The 20,186-nt window shown below is 35.5% G+C and overlaps 1 protein-coding gene across 1 annotated transcript; it reads right to left on the bottom strand.

The window, feature by feature from the left end:
* Positions 1–5,138: 5,138 nt before the first annotated feature.
* On the bottom strand, positions 5,139–9,005 carry LOC107815917 (acireductone dioxygenase 1). Its single transcript, XM_016641570.2, has 4 exons — positions 8,852–9,005; positions 8,572–8,754; positions 5,942–6,181; positions 5,139–5,611 (listed from the first exon to the last, which is right to left on the bottom strand). Exons 1-4 carry the CDS (start codon positions 8,861–8,863, stop codon positions 5,483–5,485), a joined length of 564 nt encoding a protein of 187 aa, XP_016497056.1. The 5' UTR covers positions 8,864–9,005; the 3' UTR covers positions 5,139–5,482.
* Between the last annotated feature and the right edge of the window lie 11,181 nt (positions 9,006–20,186).

Raw genomic sequence — 20,186 nt, 5'->3', positions numbered from 1 at the left:
CGGAGGGGCTCCTACAGCCCAAGCGTCACATTGATGCGGCGCGCTACCCGATCCAACATACATATCGCTGCGGCGTGCAGCCCGATCCAGTATATATATCGCTGCGGCGTGCAACCCGATCCATGTAAGTATCGTTGTGGCATGCAACCCGTTCCATAATATATACGTATCATATCCTCACTATTAGGTTCTTAATCTCTCTCAGTCATTAACCTTACAGCCTCTCTGGCACAACAATAGAAATTAGGGAACTCAGCCCAAACAGTCCTCATAATTAGAAGTGAAAAGATAAAACCAGTTTTAAACAGGGCATACAGCCCATAATACAATGTAAATATCCAAAATATGGAATAATATAATATTTCCAAATCAAATACGCGGCTTAATAGTCGCTACAGGACGAACCAAGTCACAATCCCTACCGGTGCACGCCCACACGCTCATCACCTAGAATGCGCGTCACCGCGTTTATCAAAACAAGTCAAATACCGGGGTTTTGTGCCGTCAGTTCCAGATTTACAATGGTGACTTACCTCAAATCGGTGAAATACTACTCCGCGACGCCTTTGACCCTCGAATCAGCCTCCACGCACATCGAATTTATCCAAAACCAGAATGAGGACGTCAAAATATGCCAAGGTAGCAAAGCCCAAGCGAAAACAATCGAAAAATCCCAAAATTACCAAAACCCGACCCCCGGGCCCACATCTCAAAATTCAGAAATTTTTACATCAATAGATTCCTCTTCTCCCCAGGAGTCTATGCATATTAAAAACACTAAAATCGGATTCCAAATGACCCCTCAATTCCTCCTTTAAAGGCCTCTTAAACTCAAGCCCTAATCCTCTATTTTTATCCCTTAATCTCCACTAAAACCATGATTAAATAGTGGAAAAATGATCTTAAACCCAAGTATTTAAGCTTAGAGAACTTACCCAACCGATATCCTTTGATTCCTCTTGATATCCTATGCCTTAGCCTCTTTCTCGTCTTCAAAAATGGAGTTCTTTGCAAAAATTCGCGAAGGAAGCAATATATACCTTCTGGCCAGGGATTTTCGCATCTGCGACACGTCCACCGCTTCTGCGGTACCGCATATGCAGTCAAATTACCGCTTCTGTGGTTATTCACTTAAATGACCAACTTTGAATATGCAGTCAACTCTCCGCACCTGCGCCTTCTCAGGTGCAGTCAAACTACCGCATATGCGGTTCCTGCTGTTCCCTCAAAATCCACTTCTGCGGCTCCTGTTCCGCACGTGCGGCATCGCACCTGCGGTCCTCAATCCGTAGGTGCGGAAATACCAGAAGCAACTAAGATTCTGCAACTTTACAAGTCTAAACCTTTTCGTCAACCATCTGAAATCATCCTGAGGCCCCCGGGACCTCAACCAAAAGTACCAACATATCCTAATACCTTGTTCAAACTTGTTCCAATCATCAAAACACTTCAAACAACATCAAATCACCCAAAATACATCGGATTCAAGCCAAACTTTATAAAATCTTCCAAATTACGTTTTCGATCAAAAACCTAACCAAACCATGACTGAATGACCTGAAATTTTGCACACACATCCCAAATGACACAACAGAACTACTGCAACTCTCGGAATTCCATTCCGACCCCTATATCAAAATATCTCCTATCAACCGGAAATCGCCAAAATATCAACTTCGCCAATTCAAGCCTAAATCTACTACGATTCTCCAAAATTCATTTCGATCGCGCTTCTAAGCCACAAATCACCTCCCGAAGCTAACCGAACCATCGGAACTCACATCCGAGCCCTCTAATACATAAGTCAACGTTTGGTTGCCTTTTTCAACTTAAACTTCCTTAAAAGAGACTAGATGTCTCAAACCTTACCAAATTCCTTCCGGATTCGATCCGACCAACCGATATCACATAACATAGATAAACAAAGCATAAAGAAACAGAAATGGGGAAAACAAAGCGGTAACTCATGAGACGACTGGTCGGGTCGTCACACTTCGATACAGTTGGATTATTCAAGTTCTCTCACAGCTGAGCTTGAGGAGATAGAGCACCGAGTTCGGATACCATGTTGAGGAGCTTCAGCCATGGTAGAAGTTGAAGATTCTAGAAGAAGAAGAAATAAAAGAAGTGCAATCTCTATTAGTAGCTAACGAAGAAGAGTAATGAACAGTTGTACAACACTATCAACTAACTACTTTATTTATACAATATCAACTACTAACCTTTTTGTAGTTATAACTAATTACTCCTAACTAATAAATAGCTGGAACCCATTATACTCAACAAAATATATAGTAATTCTTTATAATTTTTTTTGGATTTATAATGGATTGCGAAGTTCCATTATTAGCATTCAGCTCTTCGAAGGCCATGCACACTATCTTCAATAGCCATATATATTATAACAGAAGCGTTTATCCAAAGATTTTAATATTACAAGTTTAAGTTTTCAGGTTCTTATCACCGAATTCATTGTACTTTTAAAATTACGAATTCACATCTAATATTTATAAAATATTTATTGAATTTCATAGAAAAATTAAACCCGGCCCCGCGATGAAAATGCTAGCTGGTTTTAGATAAACCAGATGTTGAAGCATTGAATCCACCCTGGCATGATGAAATTTTAAAATATATTTCTACTAGTGTCTTGTTTATTATTAATTGGTAACTTCAGATACTTCTTCTCTTTCGGTAATCAACTAATCTATACTATAATGTAAATAAAATTCTCATTAAAAATTTTTCTTTTTAACTTTTTGACCAAATCCATGAAGAACTGGTCCATTAAGGTTGCTAATCACATTTGTCATGTCGCATGGGAATGCAACTTTCAATTTCGAATTAAGTATGAAGTAATAAACTATTTAAGTGGAGATGGGACACTGTTTTAAACAATTGACGAATGGTTTAAGTTTTTTTTTTTTTAAAGTAATTCTATATTAATATTTTTGTTCACATTCGACAAGTTCTTATATTTTATAAACATTACCATAACAATAAATACTCTTTTTTAATAAAGTGCATTCGATAATCCATTTCATCAGAATTTTCACTAACAATTTGCAATAATCAAACTTCCTAAAAAAATAAATCATTTAGTGTAAGAGGCGACAATATCATGTGAAGCTGCTTTAGCTTTTTTGGGGGATTTGCATCTATACCCGCTTTTTGGTTACGTTTTAACTTGTGCCCGCTTTGGAAAAAAAATTGCAAACGTACCTACTTTTTCGCGTAACTTCAGCATACGGGCTTGAAGTAGCAAAGACAATCACTCAGAACTTCAGCATTCTAGTATAGGGGACTGAAGTAGCAAGTGTGCTGAACCAAGTGTGCTGAACCAATTATGCTGAAGTTTTTTGTTTTGTAACTGGCGAAGATTTTGTTTTGCATCTAGCGAACTTCAGCTCTAGAGCTTAAGTTTTTATTTTTGTAATTGAGGAACTTCAGCTCTAGAGCTGAAATTTTTGTTTTGTAACTGGCGAACTTCAGCTCTAGAACTGAAGATTTTGTTTTGTAACTGTCGAACTTCAGCTCTAGAGCTGAAGTTTTTGTTTGTAATTGGCAAGTTTTTATTTGTAACTGGCGAACTTCAGCCTTCTTAGAGTGTTTTAACTCTTAGACAACTGCGTTTGAGTTTTTGAGACATCAGCTGAAATCAAACAAATTAAAGACTCCCATTGATCCCTCCCTAAAGAATCACCCACAAACATCACTGTTTTCCCTTTCATTTTCAACAGAAACTCAAGCCCATTGAACCTATCAAGAAACAAAAACCACCCCAACATATCAAATTAATATACCACCCAAAAAACCAAAGAATCTAAAAATCGAAACTTTATTGGAAAAAAAAAAACCAAGATTCAGGTACCTGAGAAGCTCACAATTCGCAAGTTTCCAACGGCATTTTAAGGTATTCAGTGTCAGGTCGGTCGTAAAGTTGACAGTTGAACTGAACATCGATAGCAGGGCAAGAAGAGGATTGGTACAATGGGTAAGTTTCATCGAAAGAAACTCCGCTGAACGAAAGAATGCACAATGCATCTCTTGCGTGGAGAAGGGGGCTGAAATTGTTTAAAAAGTGGGTACATGTTAAAAAAAATTTTAAAAAAATGGGTATAAGTTAAATGGGGGCGGCCAAATAGGGCGCTCCGTGCAATTTTTACAGTTTTCATCTGAGATCGCATTGTAATAGTTGTCGGCCAGCTATGAGTTCATTGATTTACATGCTTGTATATTATGTAGTTTTTTTTGCTAATGAAATGCGAGATAAATTAAAGTAGGAAATTAAGAATATTAGTACACAAGGAAACTAGTCGTGTTAACGCAATCCCATAAAAGTCATTGTAGAGATTAAAATAAAGCGCGTAAATAAAATCAAACACATGACTGATTCTGAGTTTGAGTCAAAATGTTAACTCAAAATGCTGGCTTGGTTAATATAGTATATACTTTATGTGATAGTGACTAATGAGCCCTAATGGATTTTTACGTTTGAAAACTGTGGATTGGCACATTTTGTAGAGTCCAGCTTAATGACCTCGCATAATGAAATTAGATTTCACTTAAATCGCATAATTTGAATTAAGTTTAATTCAATTTTATTAACCTCAGAATATTTGCTTAATTAAGTCAATACTTCTTGTATTTATGATTTAGCTAGTAGTATTTTATATGGACTTCATCCGATCAAATTTCAGTATTTACAGACTGTTTTAGCTAGTAAGCGTTGAACTTAACATACAATTTGTGTTACAAAGATAGTTTAAGTCCAAAATTCAATCAGCTTTTGAAAATTCGGCCATATAAACCTTTTGAGTTAATGCGTTTATCTTAAGCAATTTTCCGTGCCATCAATTTTTTCTTTCTTTCGTTTCTCCCTCCATCTCCCTTCAAGTAGGAGTTACCTTTTTGTTTGAAATTATGATCGTTAGAATTCTTGCCTATGGAGAAGATAGTGTGTCAAAAGACCTACTTTTCTTTTTAAAAGAATTTAGAGTCTGAATGAGACTATTAAGTATCAATAGCGGATGAAGGGAAATCTTAGTAAGATTGGGATCGTATGCCTAATGAAAGATAAAGTTGCAACTTATTTTAATAACTTTAATAGTCAAATCTTCATTTGGAAAAATAGGAACTTCATATATCAAGGCCATAGTACTAATTATTATTAAAAAGCTCATATTTGTTTTATGTATACAACTTCTAGGGAATTTTTTTGGTCCTTGTTCCAATATCTGACCACAGGCCATAGGCACTACTGAATATAGCATAAATTCACCAAGAGTTCATTGGCTCTAGAGAACATAGGCCAACTTAAGCTCCTAGTCCAAATATATTCATTTGTTGCCTCAAATAAGTATATACACTGTCTCCAGATATACAGTAATACAGTAAGATATTCTATACCAACATAGAATAATATGCAGCAAACACTAAAACTCTGCCGCACACGAGCTCCATTCGACAAGAAACACATGTCTCAGTGTGCTGCAAGAGGCACTCCTACTCTTTCAGTAACACTCTTGATATACTCCCTCCTTGCTGGATGATCTTCTTGTGGTCGATTGTGAGCTGTCCACACCGGCTCTCCCACGAACAACCTCATCAACTGCACACAAAGTCATTTATGAAATGGGCATTTAAAATCAGGGAATGACTCATCAGATAGCATATTCATCAAAGAACTTGTTAGTTACATCCTTGCATTACCAAATATAAGACTAAGTAGTGACAAGGTTCACTTAGTTTGAAAGGGAGATATTTACTTCTTTGATTGATTAGGATATAGCTTGAACTATGAAAAGTTACAAGCACTCAAACAGAGAAATACACTCTATATCTTTTCACCACCACTGTATGATCTTTGTTAATGTCGCTGGCAAACCAAGCCAACTTTTCTTCTCTGCTTACTGAAAGAGAAACTAAAGTTTCTACATACCTTGACATAGTTCCCCGTGTCGAGAGTGAACCTGTGGTAAATCCCAGCAGGTAGGATGATCAGATCACCAGCCTTGATCCAGATGCGAATCCAGCGATCTTCCTTGTCCCTCACCTCGAAATATCCACTCCCTTCCAGACAGTAGCGTATCTCCTCATCTGCATGTATGTGCTCTGTGTAGAAATTCTTCAACTTCTGCTCATAGTTCTCCACCTTCTCAGGGCACAAATCCAGCAAATCCTTCAAGACAAAAGCATGACAGAAGTAAGAAAATGATGCTGCAGCATAGCTGGTACAGAATCAAAGATTTAAATGGGCACAATTATTACAGTCTCTGCACACATCGAGAGAATAATCACACAGATCATGTGCGCTCTATTGGGAGCTCTGGTAAAGCTACACTTAAAGTCGATAGACCTACAGAACTAAGAAACTGAAGTTGCAATCCCGATTTTAAATGTAGCGAGGAGTTACTTGTGAGCTCCGAACAAAACAATAAATGACCACTAATACTGAACCTTAAATCTCACATTTCTAATAGCTGATATATAGTATCTGCATGTTTAACATGCTATGATAGTGGTAATTCGATATTCACCACCATACAGCTTAATTGAGGAAAAATGTCGGTTGAAAAGCACATACAGCAAAAAGAGCAGAAAAAGGATTCAGAAGACAAAAAAACAGCACATAAATTGCATTTTCATCAGTGCCTTTTATCTCCCTGGATCCAGATTATTGGCACTTAGGCATAATGTGTGTTGCATTACATTGCATCTGATCACCATCTCCCTAACCGGCTGGAGGTCCACATAGCTCAACCACTATCTTCTTGGATCGTTTTCCACTCATTCTAAGACACCAAAAAATAAACATACAAGTACCACATAAACATCTCACTTTATTTTATACACTATCCAGAAGATGAGATATCTGAACCATTCCATTCAACTTCGTTCCCCTAGCCTCTATAAATCATCGACTTAAGTCTCCTTGATGCTAGTTTTGACCAATGTCTCCATCAATATCAGTCCTGTGTATTCCATCCCGTTGCACAAATATTCACATGGGATTTCAACATTTAAAGCAAAGTCCCTGATTGAATGCTTGAAACTGATCAAGGATACAGAGAACCAAATATGCAAGGACATGAATAGGATCATCTTTTCCATAAATGCAACACCGTCTTAGTATATGTGAAAGCCATCCTAGAAGTAAACCTACTATTCCCATAAGCCATTACTAAGGTATCAATTATATGTCTACTCTATGATTTTGTCACACGTTCAGCAGAAACATAATCTTATCTCGTCATCTCTTCCCAGTTTCAACTACCCGCTGATAAACAACTACCTCCTTTTAATTGTAGCAGAGTTACAGAAGCTCAATCTTTTAATATCTAGGAAAATTTACAAATCTAGAAATTTTAAGTAGACACTTCACAGATTGCTTAGAGGTTCTTAAAACTTCAAGAGCGTGTTTGCACCAGTTAACACGAGTGGAGACATAGATAAACAAACCTGAAGTCAACCTTAAACCTTGTTACAATAGCTTGATTTTATTGCTATACATGGAGAATGATTTTGAGCTCTTGATTTTGATACTTGGACATTAGGCCTAATCTATTGCAAATTCAAAATTTTCATTCTAAGAAGTTTGCAGGATCCCTACTAATAATATGAATCACTAAAATTAAAACATGAAATATCACAAAACAGAGTTTTTCAGCAAGAACTATATTAGGTATAAAAATCAGAGATGAAGAAAGAAAAAAAGATGGCTCTAACTAATGAGAGCGATGGCCGAAATTTCAGAAATCTTTTACACCGCCTCTGCTTGTGCTTCTAAGAATCGTGAAAACGGATTAATAGCCTGTTTAGCCAAGCTTATTTTTGGCCAAAAGCACTTTCAGCCAAAAATTGAGGTGTTTGACCAAGCTTCTGGAAGGAAAAAAAGTGCTTTTGAGGAGAAGCAGAAGCAGTTTTGGAGAAGCAGAAAAAAGTAGCTTCTCTCCAAAAGCACTTTTTTGAGAAGCATTTTTGAGAAAAATACACTTAGAAACAGTATTTTAAAGCTTGGTCAAACACTAATTGCTGCTCAGAAGTGTTTTTCAAACTAATTGGCCAAACACAAACTGCTTCTCACCGAAAGCACTTTTGAGAAAAGCACTTTTGAAAAAAAGCATTTCTCAAAATAAACTGATTTTTGCAGCTTGGCCAAACGGGCTATAAGTCAGACTTACAAAAGTACCAAAAAAAGAAAGAAAAAAACACTTCCAAAAGCAAATTAATTTACAGACTTTAGTTCATATCATGTGGATGTGCAATTCCTTAATTGAAGAAAAGTGAAAAGAAGTCAAAAGATGCACATTTTCCATTGTACAACTGCAATTATACCTCAATACAGACTCTAGTGGCTGTATGAATCCTTAATATCATAAACAACGATTGTTCTGTTTGGTCCATAATATACGAAAGGATCATCTAACACTTGGGATTCTCCAATATATTCAAGTGGTTATATCTTTAATACTACTCTAGTAAGCCCTAGTCTTCAAATTGACATCATCAATTTGAGAAACAGTCACAAAAGATAAATTGAAGAAATAGATAAAGCACAAAGACAAATACCATGTAACTGTATCCTCTACTCTCACGAATTTTCTTCAATTCTTCATCGTTCTCGTACTCCTTAGGATTCAATTTCCAGTACAATACTCCAATTTCTGCCAAGTGTTCCACAGACACAAACTCCGGTGGATTCTTGTGGTGAGGTAACCTCTGATCTTCTGAATTTTCATCCATGAACCATGCCTAAACTTATACTCAAATCAATTAATCAATCAATAATTTGTAGTAAAAAAAAGTAATTTTTTTTCTTTTAATTTTACTAATCCATCAATAAACTCACCTCGATTGCCATGTGTGCTGATACTACCTCGATTGACCTCAATATAGAGTTACAGTATTTTGGGAAATGCTAAGTTTCATTGGGTTAATATATCACTGATATTTGGAGATTAATGCTGTTCTTTTATGCCACGTGTACACTGCGAGGTTTATTTAATTTATGTGGCGAAAGTTTGTTTGGCTGTTTCTCGTAGTTTAATCAAATATCTACAACCGGATGGAGTTTTTCACCATACATTCAGTTTGTGAATCGGAATATTTCACCAAATGCTATAGAATTCTCTAGAGAAAAAGCTTGGCACAATCTTACAAGCTAGGGATCAGTGACTTAGCTTCTGTTAAGGCTGCTCAAACTTTCAGCAAGTCAATAACTTTTTTTACTCATAATTGGTATACCAAATTTTCTAAATCAAACTATGCAATATTTAGCTAAACAATAACAAAAATAATAGACTATAATTTTATAAATCAAAATCAAAATAATAAAACGACGACATTAGAAATTTTACTAATAAAAATAAGCATAAAACTAAAGGAAAGAGACGAAAGGATTTGTAGTTTGTAGAAAAATTTTGTAGAGCTTGACTTTAAAATTATAAAATTTATTTAAGAAATAACTTTTAGTTAAAAAATTACTTTTAAGATTAGTTGTTTATTTCTACACAAATTTTAAGTATTAAAAGTTATTTCATTAATTAGAAAACTTTTTAGATTAAAAAAGAATCAAATAGACCACACATGGTTGTCTCCATTTAGTTTGGGCTAAGAAAATGGACAGAACTTTGAACTCGCGAACGTTACTTTGAACACGCTGGACTGTCTCACTCAATTGTATAACCATATAAAGTGATATTTAATTTATATGCAGTATAATTTTTCAGCGAAGGATGTGCGCTTGACCACCCGTGGCATCAACCGAAACAATGCTCAATATTCATTATTAGCATTAGGAATGTGACGGGTGAATGAAGTATTTATTTATTTATATATATATATATATATATATATATATATATATATATATATATATATATATATTATTAAAGCACGAATAATAAAACATTAAATGTTGAGCGACAAAAATACCCTCTAAATATTGATCGACTTTTATGCCCTTTAAAACTAAATAATTCTTTCATATAATAATTCCGTATGGGATAAAATTGTAAAAGCAAAAATTCATTAATTTGCTTTGGAGAATCAGCGTTCACCAAGTAAACTTCTTGTCGAATGTCTCTCAATTTCAATAGGAATCTGTTGCATGTTGGGTATTCTAACTTTCTTTGTTTCTCAATTTGAATAGGAATCAGTAGCAGCTTGTCAAGTTTAGTTCCCTATATATATTGAATCTTGATCTAATTAAAGTACGCTCCTTTTTGGGTGGTGGTTAGTGATGACTAATCCTAGGTAGTTCCCAAATTTTGTGGTTGAGTTAATGTTGAGGGAGTTTGCAATAATTCTTTGTGTGTGGGGTGGACATTTTTTGAGGAGTAGACTTTAGATTTTGCAAAGTTTATTTTTTGACTAGATTGGGATGATAAGTTGTTGAAAATGTTTATAATAGTAGAGGTATATTTTGTATCGGCTTCCACAAATAGCACCGGATTATCTGCAAAAAGGAGATACGATGGTTTTGTTGAGACTCTTCCTACTTTGATAGGGTTCCAAAGGTTACGGTTTATTGCTTGGTTGATTAAGCGGGTTAGGGATTCCATGCAAATGATAAATAAGTATAGTGAAAGGGGGTCACCTTGCCTAATCCCACGAGTTGGGTTGAAAGAAGTGGTAGGTTTCCCATTGACAAGTATTCATACGGATGAAGTTGTGACGCATGACATAATGAGTGAAATTAGCTTTGGGGGGAAATTTAAGCTTGCCAAGGAAAATCTAATGAAGGACCATTCGAGACGGTCGAATGCTTTTTCTAGATCAATTTTCAGCATCATATGCCCTTTTTTACTATTATTCTTATTGAAGGAATGAATAGCTTCTTGGACAATGATGCTATTATCAGTAGCTCTGCGATCGAGAATGAACTTGCATTGATTAGGGCTAATAATTTTGTGCAATAGAGGTCTTATACGGTGGAGAATTATTTTAGTAATAGTATTGTAAATCGTATTGCAAAGGCTTATGGGTCTATATTGAGTGATCGATTCGGGTTTTTTTACTTTAGGGATTAAACTATGTTTGTATTATTAATATCATGTGGGATCTGGTTGATTGAAAAGACATCCATACAAAAATTAGTGATTGCACTTTGAGTATCGCCCCAAAATTGTTGGAAGAAAATGGGGTGAAGTCCATCTGGACCTGGTGTCTTTAGAGGCTTAAAGGAATTGACGACATTTTTTATTTCTAAAGTTGAAAGAGGTTTGGTGAGTTGAAGTTGATCTTCAAGTGTCAGTGCATGAATATCTGTGGAATTTTTTAACACTATAGGGAAGTTCAGTAGTACACACATTATTAAAATGCTCAATGATAGTGGTTGTAATGGTAAAAATAGCACGGTATAGTCAGTTTCCGGACTGGTCATTCAAAAATAGTCAGCATTTACGAAGTCAATGAAAAATAGCCACTATTTTGCTGCAACAGAGACCGGTCCAGCATAATATACTGGAGTTCGGTGCACCTGTGTATGAACTCCAGCATATTATGCTGGACCGGTATACTTTGTTGATTGCAGTATAATATACTAGAGACTGGAGCACCAGTGCTCCAAACTCCAGTATATTATACTCGACAATTATACTTGCTGGAACTCCAGTATATTATGATGGAGTTCTAGTGTACTTATGCTGGAACTCCATCATATTATGCTGGAGTTCCAGCATACTTATCTTAGAACTCCAATATAATATGCTGGAGTTCAAGCATACTTATGTTGGAACTCCAGTATAATATACTGGCGTATTTTTCGGGTTTTGAACAGTGTTTTCGCTTAGATTTATCTTTACATGAAAAATGGTTAAATTTCGATTACTTTTGAAACTGGGCTATTTTTGAACGACCAGTTGTAAATCTGGCTATTTTTAAATTTCTCCCGTTGTAATGGCATCCTTATCTAAGGTCCAGTTGCCAGCATTATCTATTAGGCCCATAATTCTGTTTTTGTGCCTTTTATGGATTGTAGTCGTGTGAAAAAATTTTGTGTTGGAATCACCTTCATTTAGTCATTGGACTCTAGATTTTAATTTCCAGAAGTCCTCTTCTTGTCGAAGAATATTATTGTAATCGAAAATAAGGTTTGTTTCAAGGTTGTGGTGAAATGTCTTTTTATGGATCAGATTCATTTTTTGTAGACCTTCAATTCTAGCAATAATTTTCCTTTTATTAGCAAAAATGTTTCCAAAGCATGTGGAGTTCCATTTTTGGGCATTATTTTTAAAGCTGGCCATAACACTTGTATACTCGGCGTTAGAGTGCCAACAACTTGAGACTAAATTTTTAAAATCAGGGTAAAGTAGCCACATTGTTTCAAACTTGAAAGCACTAACAGGTTTGTTAGAATGACGTATGAGGTTAAAGAGTAGTGGACAGTGGTCTGAGTATGTGCGTGGGAGATGTGTAACATTTGAGTCTTGGTATATTTCAAGCCAAGCCGGGTTACTCATAAATCTATCTAGTCTTTCTAGTATAAAGGAATTATTGTTTTGGCTGTTAGGTTTGTTAGTCCAGGTGAACCTTGGTCCAGTAAAGCCTAGGTCTAGCATGTTCATTTCGTTAATACACTCCACAAAGGCTGAAACTCTGTTATTCTTGATGGGGTTTCCTCCTAATTTTTCAGAGGCATTTGTAACCTCATTAAAATCCCCACATACTAACCATGGGAGATTAATAATTGAAGACATTTCTTTGAGGTTTTTGAACAGGATATTTTTATATCTACTACTCCCTCCGTTTATGACAGAAATAATCCACGTGCACTACTAGAAATTCGAAAAAAAACGACCAAAAATTGGCAACCAAACTTGGTCTGTCAAGAAAAGCCACCAACGTTGGTCGCTAAATTGGAGAAAATAAATAATTATTCTAAATACATTAGCGATTAAGGTTGGCCGCTTTTTGGTCGATAATTTGGTCAAAATGTTGACCGGACTGGTCAGACTTGCTTGGTCAAAGAAATACTGAAATTAGCGACTAACTTTGGTCGCTAAAGTAGGACCCACTTATAAAATTTTAATAATTATATTATTATTTTAAAAAAATTATAAAATATAAATAATTATAATTTAAAATTAGCGACCAAAGTTGGTCGCTCACGAAAGGGGAAGCAGTTAGAGACCAACTTTGATCGCTAATCTGGGACCCAGTTCTAATGTTTAACAATTATATTATTATTTTAAATATTATATAAAATATAAATAAATCTGATTTAAATTTAGCGACCAACTTTGGTCGCTAATTTTAATTTCTGGATAATTAGCGACCAAAGTTGGTCTCTTTTCAGGTCAACATTGGTCAAAATTAAAAATCACTTTTGTATTTACTATCAAATAATATAAATGTAATCCGTTAACACTTTTGTAATACAAGGGATGAATACACTAAAATATACTCTAACATGCTATATATGTAGTTAAAGTAGTACAACAAAGCGTGTTATATATATATATATATATATATATATATATATATATATTGTAAATTGATTCATCGACTTATAATCTACTCAGATGCATCGTTGAATATTAAAAACAAAACGTCTCGACTTATATCAATTAATCTATTATAATTGATTCATCGACTTATAACCTAGTGATGAATGAATGTAATTCATTAACTCTGTTATAATACAAATAATGAATACAATTATATCAATTAATAGAATAGTATTATATTGGTTTATCAATTCATTAATTATTCGTACGTAGTAATGTATAAGAAGTTATATATACGTTATAGTATTACAGTGAAGTGTCTCTGTGTGTGTGTGTGTGTGTGTATATATATATATATATATATATATATATATATATATATATATAAATATATATATATATATATATATATATAAGAACATGAAGCGCTCGGAACACAAGGCTGGGTTATTTTAGGTATTGATACACTTGTAAATTGATTCGTCGACTTATAACCTACTCAGATGCATGTATATATATTAAAAACAAAATGTCTCGACTTATATCAATTAATATGTTATATATATAAGAACATGAAGCGCTCGGAACACAAGGCTGGGTTATTTTAGGTATTGATACACTTGTAAATTGATTCGTCGACTTATAACCTACTCAGATGCATGTATATATATTAAAAACAAAACGTCTCGACTTATATCAATTAATATGTTATAATTGATTCATCGACTTATAACCTAGTGATGAATGAATGTAATTCATTAACTCTGTTACAATGCAAATAATGAATATAGTATCATGTACTATAACATGCTATATATGTAGTTAAAGTAGCACGAAGTGTATGTGTTATATACACACACACACTAACATATACTATAACAAGTTATATAAACGTTATAGTATTATAGTGAAGTGTGTGTGTGTGTGTGTGTATATACATATATATATATATATATATATATATATATATATATATATATATATATATATATATATATATATATATATATATATATAGAGAGAGAGAGAGAGAGAGAGAGAGACACACACACACACACACACACACATATATATATATATATGTGTGTGTGTGTGTGTGTGTGTGTGTGTGTGTGTGTGTGTGTGTGTGTGTGTATATATATGTATTTCTGAGGCCTTAAAAACCTCATTTAGAGTCACCTCGATATGCGTACGCAGTTCGGGCGCGTAGCCGGAAAGCTTAAATATGAAATTCTATTAAAAGAAATTATAAAATTTGGTTATAAAATGAGTTAATTTGACTTCGGTCAATATTTTGGGTAAACGGACCTGGACCCGTGATTTGACGGCCCCGGAGGGTCCGTAGGAAAATATGAAACTTGGGCGTATGCCCGGAATCGAATTCTGAGGTCCCAAGCCCGAGAAATGAATTTTTAAAAGAAATTATTTTCTGAAACTCTTTAAGGAAAATTGAAATAAAACTTGCTTAGAACATGATGGTATCGAGCCCGTATTTTGGTTCCGGCACCCGGTACAGGTCTTATATATGATTTAAGACGTTTTTGTGGAATTTGGTGAAAAACGGATGTCATATGACATGATTCAGACTTAACTCGCAAAGTTGATGTTTAAACAAGTTTTGAGAAAATTTCATTGATCTCGAGATTTAATTTTATGTTCATGATGTTTATTTTAGACGATTTGATTGCACGAATAAGTCCATAGGATGTTTTTGAGAATTTTGTGTATATTTGGTTGGAGCCCCGAGGGCTCGGGTAGGTTCTGGGATTCCTTAGGCCTAAAAACACAGTTGTGGCAGGTTCAGAGAAGTTGCAGGTCTCTGAACCCGCCAGTGCGGTCCGCACAAAAGCGTGTGCGACCGTGGAAGGGGGGCCAGTGCGGTCCACGGTCGACTTTGTGCGGTGCGCGGTGGAGGCCTGTGCGGCCGCAGTCCATTTTGTGCGGTCCGCATAGGGCACTGGACCGCAGTACCCGCAGGAAGGCCTGTGCGGCCGCAGTCCATTTTGTGCGGTTCGCACAGGGGGTCTGAGAGGGGTATAATTAGACAAGATTTTCAGTTATTTTTCATTTTTCAAAACCCCAAAAACATAAGAGGCAATTTTTCAAACAACCTTTCTTCTCCAAATCAATTGTAAGTCATTTTTAACTTGTTTTCTTCAATCATTAACATCTTTTAACATGATTTCAACTTCAAATCAATGATTTTCATGGGAAAATTGGGTATTTTGGGTAGAACCTAGGTTTTTCAAAAAAAATTGGGGATTTAGACCTCGATTAGAGGTCTGATTTCAAAAAATATTATATATTTGAGTTCGTGGGGGAATGGGTAATCAGGTTTTGGTTCTAACCTCGGTTTTTGACCACGTGGGCCTGGGGGCGATTTTGACTTTTTGGGTAAAACTTTGGAAAACTCATTTTCATGCATTCAAATTGATTAATTTAGCGTTTATTGATGTAATTAAGTAACTTGTGGCTAGATACGAGCGAATTGGCGGTGGAATCAAGGGATAAAGCTATAATTAAAACTTGAGTTGTGTTCGAGGCATCGAGGTAAGTGTTCGGTCTAACCTTAGCTTGAGGGATTGGGAGTTGAGTCGTATTTGCTAATTGCTTCTTGTTGAGTACGACGTATAGGCATGGTGATGAGTATCTATATGTTGGTGTCGAGCATGACCGTGAGCCCTAAATTGATACTTGTTGTATTCTTAAATGATACTACAAATGCTGTAGTGGGTGAATTCTTGATAATGAGTAAAGACTTAAGTTTATTTTCGTGGAAGATACTTATGATCAAGAAATGGTGGTAATTGAGACGAGAAAGAGTTGAGTTAAGATTGGTTATAGCTGATTCTCCCTTTCCGGGACGTATATACTTGTACTGTCGAATTTCCTTGCCGGGATAGTGTAGTTTATTGTTGACCCCTTGTCGGGGATGTTATTATGATCACTATTGACTGTATATTTGGGACGGGTTGCACGCCGCAACAGATATTATATTGGATCGGGTTGCACGCCGCAACAACTATATATATGTGGATCGAGTTGCACGCCACAACAATGCTAAATGATAAGGGATCGGGTTGCGCGTCGCAACAGTATTCTTATTGTATTGTTGTAGATATTGAGTTGTCCTTTCATATTTTATTAAGTTTCTGTTGGTCTTGATTGTCGAGCCCCCTTTTTCTCACGAAATCGGGTTTATAACATTTGGGAGGACAACTCGTTCCCTTTCAGGAATTGAGTTTGAATTGAAGAGTCGCCACCTAATGATTTAAGTGCATTAGGACACTAAGAAAGTTTGATTTGAATAACCAGAGATTGGGTAAGGGCTTAAAATTATCCCAAGGGGAAGGTATTAGGTACCCCTCTAGATCCACTAGTGTGGTTCCCGGCCAAACTATTGTTGTGACTTTAGGTACAAATAACACGTAGGCAAATAAGAACTTCAAACAAGAGAGGATTTTCACGTAATGATTACAAAATAGGTGAAGTTAAAAGAACTAAAAGAAAAGCTGATTTTTTTAAGAAAATAGTTTGAAATTTGAGAATAAACAATGAAGCAAATAAATAAAGGAAAAGGGGTCCTAGATTTGTAAATAATATGGATCACCCCACAAAACATCCTGTAATCACTCCTCAATGAGGGGCTACACGAGATGTTATTGCATGGTCATCATATCCATATCTACCCTTTCCCACCCCGTTGAGGTATTAAAGCGCGGAATGGTCTCGTTTACTTATTGCATGCTATTACCCACCTCGATCCTATCAGTCCCAGAGGCATTTGAGACTACTAATCCTAAAGGGGAGGGATATTGGGCTTACTTGTGGTTTCAAAAGGTAAAAATACTAAGGCGACAAACAAAACATATATGGTAAGTATGGGGAAGCATATAAACAAATGAAAAGTCTCAAACAGACCTCCTTTAAGCAGAGAAAAGCAAGTAGTTAGCATGACTTACACATACTGTTTAGGGTCTGATTAAACTTAAAGGATCGAGGCAGACTGATTTATTACATAGTTCAGATAAGAAGCCTGAATCAGGCCTGCCTGCTGGTTGTAACATATAAAATCTGATTTAGTTTATAAACTTTCACCGTATGGCTTGCCTAAGTGTTAGACGAAGACCCTATAGGCATGATATCTACTGATTCCAGAAACAATGAAGTAAACATGAATACATACTGATTTAAGAAAAATCGTTTGTTATTAAAGAAAAGCGAGTTTTAGCAAAAGAGCATGCGTCATTGTTACTGGTTTTAGACTTATAAGCGAGTGAAGCAGTTCAGATTCGATTAAATCTCCTATAGGCATGCTTTCTATGTATCGTCAATTTTGGACACTTTTATAAACATAGTAAAAAAATGCAGAAATCCTATAGGCATGACATCTATGTGTTGAATTTTGTTTAAAGCCTATGAACATGATATCTAATTGCGGTTGATTATTTAAGACCTATAAACATGTTTGCCTAATGAGGAATGCATATGCAAGATTCAGAAAGAACCTATAGGCAGGATATCTATATGATATGCAGAAATTCAGAAATTCCTATAGGCAGGATATCTATATGATATGCAGAAATTCAGAAATAACCTATAGGCATGGTATCTATATGGGAATGCAAGATTCCTATAGACATGGTATCTATACATGAGAATGCAGAAATTCTTAGAGACATGGTATCTATATGAGAATGCAAGATTCCTATAGACATGGTGTTTATATGAGAATGCATGAATTCATAAACTCCTATAGGCAGGTTATCTACCCCTTTTTGCATACATAGTTACCCCTCCCTTTTCACTAGTCATTCCCGAGAGTTTTATTACAAAGTTATTACAGCCTAGAAAGAGTAAAGAAAAGAAAAAATACAATCAGAAAAAGTACAACCAAGGAGAGCCTGATTCAGATTTCTTGTCTGAAGTATGAAGTAAACCAACTCCAAGAGATCTTATTTCAAAGCCTTTCTCCCATTTGGATGTGTCAGAGTTCCCTAAGAGCCTCATATGGACTCCGGGCAGTGCTCACACCCAAATGCATTATAGATGAAGACATAGTGCAGTATGGAAGGGCCAGCCCTCAAGTGTCCAAGTTCCGAGGGAACTTAAGGTCCCAAGGCAAGGCTCACAAGAGGGGGGGCAGAATTTAGAGACTAAGAGAGGGTGCAAGTGCAAAATTCTGAAAAGGGGAAAGGGGAAAGGAAACAGTTTACATTAATACACATAGGGGTATAGGGAATGGGGAGGTGGTAAGGAGGCAAGGACATGCTAGTGGGCATACCCAGCAATGGAAAATGCTGGCACACCCATAAGCCTGTTATAGCACATTGTTTAGAGGTTAGGATCCTCTAAGAGATCAAGTTCAATCCATAGACAATAACTTGCATATTGCCATGTTTTAAACTGTAACTCAAAGCACATAAAGGGAAATAGGGAGCGATGATTCATAGTAGAAACAGGCAGTAGGACATAATCATACTAATTTAAATGGTGAACTCTACAGAAAGCAGTAAAGTAGACATATATACAAAGACTGTAAATAAACACATTGTTGTGGTGCTGAAGTTTAAATCAGGATATACCAGTTTCAAAGGAAACAAACAAAGAAAAGTAGTAAGTCTTGTAAATAGGCCACAATGCAGACAAGAAGAGAAAGTTATTGTGAGAGAGTATGAGTTCAGAAGGATTCTGGTGTCCTCTTTGTGAAAAGGGTCGTGCCTTTTATAGTGTGAAAATCATGAAGAAATAAGGTAAGAAAATAGTCAAGGAACTGATTGTCAATCAATTACACAAGACTTTCCTTAATTAAAGGATTCAGATTCAAACGGTAAAAACAATTTAAGGAAAGAAAAATAAATAAGCGTTTTGTGCATAGCATGCAATTAAGGGTAAATACATAAAGGTTATGTAAGGACAGAATTTCTGAAATACGCAGTTGCACAAACAAGGCAAGAAAATCATTTAACAGCCAGTAAATCAAAGGTCAGGGATCTTGTATGAATGAGCCGAGTCAAAAAGATGGGAAAGGTTTTTTAACTTAAGGGAAATCAACAAACAATGGAAAGGGAATCAATCAAACCTTTTTAGAAGGAATTTGAATCAATCACGAGTTGAAAGCCTTTTTGGAGGAAGATTCATCACATATAAAGAGCACACAAACACATTGAGTTGAAAGAAAATGTTGTGCCATTGCAAAAATCAATAGAAAAATTCAGTGAAGAAAGAGTTTTAGAAGAGTTTAGCCAAATGTTAGAATCATATGCAAACATGGATATCCAAACTCGGTTTAGAGACTCGAAGTTGGTCTGAAAGAGTTAGGGGTTTTAAAATAAAAACCCTAGTTCAATTAAATCACATAATCAAACTTGGCAGAACCCCTGAATACTATGGTTTTCACCTTGAATCAAGTACAGAGATGAGAAGGCAAGTAATCGAAACAGGCTCAGAAGTTTCAGTTCTATGAAACCTCTTGCATGTTTCTTTCAGCAGCAGAAACTCATGAGAAAACAATGATAGCAAGTAACACGCAGAACATAGTAGCAGAATTCAAAGAAAAATAGAGTAGAAGAAGCTAATACGAAACATAATTGAGAAGACTGATAAGAACAGTAGAAGAAGCATGCTAAGAAATTTTAGAAGAAACTTTAAACAGAGCTCATAAAAAGGAACTTAATAAGGAAACTTAAGAACTTAGTAAGAAAATATAGTACAAGAAATATATCAGAACACAGT

Source organism: Nicotiana tabacum, chromosome 7, assembly GCF_000715075.1.
Source record: "Nicotiana tabacum cultivar K326 chromosome 7, ASM71507v2, whole genome shotgun sequence".
NCBI lineage: Eukaryota > Viridiplantae > Streptophyta > Magnoliopsida > Solanales > Solanaceae > Nicotiana > Nicotiana tabacum.
Note: the sequence above shows the minus strand (reverse complement) of the source record. Positions and strands in the feature narration are given on the sequence as shown.